At 44.2% G+C, this 6767-nt stretch overlaps 1 protein-coding gene across 3 annotated transcripts in view; it reads left to right on the plus strand.

Annotated features, from left to right (window-relative positions):
• The window catches only part of NDFIP2 (Nedd4 family interacting protein 2), a 113209-nt gene that overhangs the window by 4190 nt on the left and 102252 nt on the right, over window positions 1–6767 (plus strand). For 2 of the 3 annotated variants that reach the window (XM_014584866.1, XM_027768931.1), the window contains exon 2: window positions 5812–6157. In XM_014584866.1, coding sequence (XP_014440352.1) covers window positions 5837–6157 — 321 coding nt within the window. In that variant the 5' untranslated portion in view covers window positions 5812–5836. Of the gene's footprint in view, window positions 1–5675; window positions 5694–5811; window positions 6158–6767 lie in introns of those variants that run through there. The other variant, XM_027768930.1, reaches the window with a different exon arrangement.

Raw genomic sequence — 6767 nt, forward strand, 5'->3', positions numbered from 1 at the left:
TTTTCTGAATGATCTAGTCTGCTTTTAATACTTTCAAGAGAGATTTTGACTTCCTGTATTATAGACTTCATCTCTAACAGTTCCATTTGAGTCTTTTGTAAAGTATATAGTTCCTCTTTTAGATCTTGCAAGAATTTCCTCATTTCCTGGAACTCATCAACTTCTTTCTCCTTTCTCTTTAGCAGTTCATTATCTCTCTTCTCTTCCATCTCTGTTAGCTTCGACATTATTAATGCTCTAAATTCCTTATCAGACATTTCCACGATTTTCACCGAACTGCTTGTGGATGAAGAAGAGTTACTCTTTTCCCTTGGAGGAGAGGTATTTTCTTTTTTTCCCATATTTCTTGTTATCCGGCGGTGATTTGTCATCTGATGGATGGCGTGTTTCTTTCAAATTCTTGAAGTTCAGTTTGAATGTTCAGGAGCAAGCAGACAGAGGTGATCTAGAATCTCTTTGCCGTTCTGTTGTGATTGCTGATGCAGCAGGTTCGGTAGATATGGAGGAATATTTTAACCCTATTAGTATTTGGATGTATAGCTACAGTGCTCTTAGATCCTTCTAGTTCGCAGGAGCCATGTGGAATCTCCTTCTGAAAGCCTGGCCTCTTCTGCTGCTAGCTTGTTTGCTGGAGGCTGAATTATCAGTAGAAAGTCTTCATTTCTCGTGTGCCCTACAATACCTAGTTCTGGGAACCAGCAGTTAGCGTAATAGCTATGTCGCTGGACTCCCACGTAGTCGACCGCAGTTCGTGTCCCGGACCCGGAGGCTTAAAACTCACACCGGGCGCGTGTGCGTGCGTGCCCAAGGTCCCGAGAGGAGAATGGAGGAGAAGGGATTGCGGCGTGACCATCCCCCCTGGGGGGTGATTTCTTGCTTTCTGTCTCTATGTCTCTCTCTGTCTGTCTGGCGAGCGCACGCGCCCTACAGTGAAAAATCTCTCAAAAACAAACAAACAAACAAACAAACAAAAAAACCTAGTTCTCAGGAGCCATGTGGCATGTCTACTGCTTTTTAACTGATGAAAATCTCAATGAAAAAGCAACCTGGCATATGTGTATGCAACTCAAAATACTTGGTCAGAAAGTAGAAGAGAAAATGGTGGATTATTAGAAGTTAGTTTACCTCTGGAGGGAACGATTCTGCTTCTGGAAGAGTTTCCCAGTGGGAAGTATGTCCCAGCAGAACCAGTATGTGCAAAGAGGTCCCTCTGAGCTGACACTATCACTCTATAGAACAATATCAAGCTCATGTTTACTGAGAAAGCTGTAAGTACGTATGTCTACATGAGAAAATGCTAATTATATACAGTACCCGAGGGTCATTCTGGAGCAGAAACCTCCTCAGTTGCAGTAATTGAACACAATTTTGATAATACTAACAATGATCAATTATTTTATATCCTGGTATTGATTTAGGTAGGGTCCTCCAGGAAACAGATACTGACATAAAGTTATGATCGTGAGAAATTCATACTGGAGTAATAATTGTGAAAGGAAAAAAGATTTGACAGGGGAGCTGTCACAACATGATTTTGAGCTGACAGTCTCTGTCCGTTTCTTACAGAGCTATGCAAAGTTTGCCTGATACAGAGGTCCAGTGACAGGCAAAAACAGCTATTGCCTGTACTACTGCCTGGCTCAGTCAACGGCAGGGTGCTACTCGGAAGACAATTTTCATGTTGAAAACTGAGAGACACTGACAAAGCTCAGAGCTGGAAGTTGCCAGGCAGCCACATCTTTGCAGTTGGGAGGAGAGTGCTTTCTTGAAAATTAGTCTGTGTAGTGGATCTCATGTATTCTGTGCAACATTAGTAACATTTTGATTGGCTGAATATTTGGAGATGAAAATTGATTAGACCAGAACAAGAAGTGTTAGTAAACTGCACTGAAATGTACATTTCTTTCTTTTTTTGTTGTTGTTTTTTAAAGAATTATTTAATTTTATTCAATTACTTTTTTAAAGAATTATTTAATTTCATTCAATTATTTTAATTTGACCAGAAAGAGAGAGAGAAGGAAAGTGAGAAAGCAAGTCACCAGGTCTGGGACTTGAACCGTGGTTGGTCATATGGGACATATGAGAGTTTCAGTGCCTTAACCACCATGCCACCTGGAGGTCCCCCTGAAATGTACATTTCTACTTGAGATAGTTTATAACTGTTCATCACCACCAATTCTTTAGGAAAGTTAGAGCAATCACCAAAAGAGCAGTAAGATTTAGGGGTCAAATTGGCTTTTTGTGGTATTTCACTATCATCTTATGTTTTCTGCACAAGTTTTACAGTAGTGGCCAGGGAAAAGACACAAAGAGACAAGGATTTCATCCCCACCCCCCACCCCCCGGCCCTGGCCTTTTTCTTTTGCCTGTATGTATGTATGTATTTGTTGTGATTTTTGGGTTGCCAGGTCTAGGACTCAAATAGTGGTCTGACATGTGGGAATCCAGCACCTCAACCACAATGCCACTTCCTGGCCCCTTCTTTTCTTTTCTTTTCTTTTCTTTTCTTTTCTTTTCTTTTCTTTTCTTTTCTTTTCTTTTCTTTTCTTTTCTTTTCTTTTCTTTCTTTCTTTCTTTCTTTCTTTTCTTTTCTTTTCTTTTCTTTTCTTTTCTTTTCTTTTCTTTTCTTCTTTCTTTCTTTCTTTCTTTCTTTCTTTCTTTCTTTCTTTCTTTCTTTTCTTTCTTTCTTTCTTTCTTTTTTTATTGCTAGAAGTCATATACTCTCACCAAAGAGAGATGGAAAGACAGATAATACAGAGAAAGACTGAGAGAGAAGGAGGGATGTTGTCATGCTGAAATCCCTTCTCCTTCCTTTCTCCATGCTGTTAGGACCTTGGGCTCACATGGATACGTATCTAATGTTTTCCAAGCTGCCAGGTCTGGAATCTGAACCATGGTCAGCCATGTGAGATCCAGTTCCCTTAACTACTTGGCTATGTGGCTGGCTGGCCTTCTTTATTTTAGGGTGAATTATAGCATAGTACTTAATACAGTGGGTGCTCTGGTATCTGTGACCACTTACTAGTAGTTTGGAATTTACAAGTTCCTGAGCCCATCTGTGCCTTCGTTTCCACATCTACTAAATGGAGATTACGATTGTGCATACATAATGGAGTTGTGGTGAGGATGAAATAACACATGCATAGCCCATGGTTTAGAAAGGGTTCAATACCCATAAACTGCTGTTCTACTTTTTTGTCCCTTCTTTCCCTTCCTCTTCACTGAAAATATGCTTTCTTGTTGAATTTTATGTCACCTACTTTGCTGGGTTAGCAAAATGTTCGCAGAACAAAGGAGGAGAGCAAAACTGAAAGACTGTTACACTAACGGGATTCAAGATGTCTTCTTCTGGTTAGGTCTCTGGTTTTCACTGTACTGTTATGTGTGTTCTCAGTGCTGTGCTGGGGTGCTGGGTGTGAAAAATGACCTCTGCCCTGAACAGCAGTCTACTTGAGACACAAGTGAACATAAAAAGTGATTCATGAAAACGGAAGCAAGTAAAAAATTGAGTTCTAAATGAAGTTTACAGACAATAAGTGATGTAGAAATCTAGCTTACTTTGCTGACACTGGTGGTTGTTTAGATGAAAGGCAATACCATCTGTGGTGAAATGGTGAGGGCGAGTGCGTAAACCAATCAAATCATCAAACTGACAAAATGACATATGCTTATTGTCTTAGATTCTAAAATGCATTTAGGAAAAAAAACAAGCTTAAAGAAATTTAAGTATGATGATATTTCTTCTATTGTTAGTCTAGTAATGCTTTCTACCACTAGATGTGTCAAGATGGCAAAAATAGGAAGAGTTGATGAATGCTTTACGAACCATAAGGAAGCCTCAAATTTGTAGTTGATTTCTCAATAAGTTTTCATCTTTAATGTATCTTGCTTTTTAAAATTTATTAAATTTTGCTATAAAGTCCATGCTCTTTCCAGAAAGAGAGAGAGAGAGAGGAAGTGGACAAGTATTCCCCAGTGGGGGCTGGTCATACAGCAATCCCTGCTCCTCTCCAGATTTTGGGCATGCCAGCACAAGTACCCATTGTTTCTCAAGCCGCTGATCAGGGACTTGAACTGTGTTGTCAGCCAGGTGGGATCAGCTGGCCCATATCATGCAGTTTTAACCAACCTATCATATTTGTCCAAGGACCTTTTCACACCATTGCCTGGTCCATATTTTGCTTTTATTTTTTTAGGGTGATTTTTGCTATAGGGCACGTGAGCTTGCCTGAGAGACAGAAAGTGAGAAATCACCCTCTAGGGGATGGCCAAAGTATAATCTTGGGACTTTGGGCACAGACTGGGGATGAGTTTTTAAGCCACCAGGTCAGGGACTTGAACCATTGTGTACTATGTGGGAGTCCAGAGGCATAACCATTCTGCCATCTGCTGGTCCCCATATCTCTGTTTTAACCAGCCAATCATATTTATCCAAGGACCTTTTCACTTTAAAACCCTTCTCTGGACGTTGAGCGAAGTGAGGCTCCAGATCCTTCTTCTTCCTCCTTTGAGTGCTCCAGTGGGAGATCATTTACTGAAAAAGGGATCCACTATGTTAAAAAAAGAGAAAAGATAGCTAGACCAGATCATATGGATCATAGTTTTCAACGTATAGACAGCAGGACAGCAGAGGGGCCAGCTGGTGGTGTGGTGGTGAAGGGTATTGGACTCTCACATGGCTGACAGGGGCTTGAGGCCTGGCCCTGGCAGCTTGGTTTCTCTCTCTCTCATTCTGTCCCTCTCTGGTCAAATTGAAATAAATAAATAAATGGATAAATAAAGTTAAATAAAATAATTCTAAGAACAAACCAAAAAGGCATAGACAGCAGATTTTTGGGTTAAAAAGTACTGTTTTGGTGCCCCATCATGTTGTACTGGCTAGAAACATACTTTGTGCCCTTTGTGAGAGACTCGCACACAGTAGGTTGCGTGGGGTTAACTAGACAGATTACTACAACTCCACACAACGCTCCACACAAAGTCCTGCTAAATCGCTCTGAAATGATTGATTTGAGTATTACCATAAACAGTCCTACATCATTTCATTAATTTCTCCTTCCAGTAACCTAGAACTTCAGAGGCCTCTTGCTTGTGAAATATATAAGTCTGTAGAATTCTTAAATCTCTTGCTACCAAGAAGGCGACAAATAAATAATTCCAAAGGTCTTTCAGAGAAGTGAAAATACTCTGTAAACTGCTATGACAGAGAATACCCATTTGTCCTAACTCCAAGGACGAAGAACACTAAGGGTGGATCCTAAGGTAAACTATGGACTTGGGTGATAATGACGTGGGTTCATCAGCTGTAAAACGTGTCCTCATTCCTCTAGAGGGGGGTGTTGATAACGGGGTAGGGGGAAGGCTGTGCATGTGTGGGAGCAGGGAGCACACAGGCTAACTCTGTACCTCTCCATTTTACTGTGAACCTAAAACTGCTCTGAAAAACAGTCTTCTAAGAAATCCCTTGTCTCATTAACGAGCATGTTAGGAACGTCCTAGAGATGGATCCCCCGCGAGGACCGAGGCGGGGTGAGTAATAGGAGGAAGGGTTGGGCAAATGGGCGACCTGCCCTCAGGTGTTCCAGGAATGCGTCCCCTCCCTGGTCCACTTCAGTCCCCACGGTGTGATCGTGCGCTCGCTTGTGTCAGCGCAAAGCTCGTGCCCGAGGAATAGACCAATCAGGACGGCGTGTGTATGTGTGTGTGTGTGTGTTTGCTAATTTTTTTTTCCGCTCCTTGTGCCACCGCCCACCGGACGGGCTGACAACCGAGAAAGCTCCCGGTCTTACTTTGCCATCTCCTCCCTCGCAGCGACACCCCTGCACCCGCGGCGCGGATGGGGCGCCGGAGGACCCAGCGAGCATGCGCCGTGGTCCCGAGCATGCCCAGTAGCGCGCGCGGCGCCCCGGAGCCTCTCCACGGAGCCGTGACCGACGCGGAGGTCTCTGCGGCGGCTGCGGGAGCGACAGGAAGTGAGGAGGTCCGGCCGGACGACCGCGGCGGCAGAAACCGGGGCGGAAAGGGAGCCGCGGAGAAGACGCCGTCGCTTGGGGTGGCCGAGAGAGCTGAGCACCGAGGGGACTCTCCTGCTCAGAAGCCGGATCCCGAGCCGGGCAGGATGGACCTCCACCAGCCGGGGACTGGCCGCTACCAGGTGGTGAGTTCCCGGCTTCCTGCGCCGCCAGGACCCTGGCGCTGCCTCGGGGTGCAGGGGCCCCGCGAGTTCCTTTCCTCCGGTTGTTCTCGAGGGGACCTGCTGGCATTTTTCTTTTGACTCCTGTGATCAGAACTTCTCTCAAATCTTCCCTTTTGGACCCCTGCCTGCCCTTCGAGACCCTTTTCTCTCGCCCCAGGTTTCCCGGTCCCCCATCCGCACCTTAGACCCCACTGTGAGACTCTGCCCTCCCTCCAACACACACCTGAAAACTTGTGTCTTATTTCTCACTTTCTGTGTGATCTCTCTATTCCCTGACTCAGTCACCCCTGCGACGTTCTAGTCGGTTGTCCGTGGAAATGGGGCTGAATTCACATCCCTGCCCAGAAGGTGGTCGCCGTCATAAATGGGGCTGGGGGTGATGGTGGCCGCGGAGGGCGTAAGTACTACATAGGGTAGGATGGAGATTTGGTAAAAATGTGGGATAGGAATTGTGCGACTGTAGAGAAGAACTGTCGTGCTGAGCTTGTCTCTGCTCCAGTTAACCTTGTCATTTTGTCCTTTTCATACTATGTTGCTATCAAAAGTGACTACATTATATATATATATATAT

Source organism: Tupaia chinensis, unplaced genomic scaffold, assembly GCF_000334495.1.
Source record: "Tupaia chinensis unplaced genomic scaffold, TupChi_1.0 Scaffold148049_1, whole genome shotgun sequence".
NCBI lineage: Eukaryota > Metazoa > Chordata > Mammalia > Scandentia > Tupaiidae > Tupaia > Tupaia belangeri.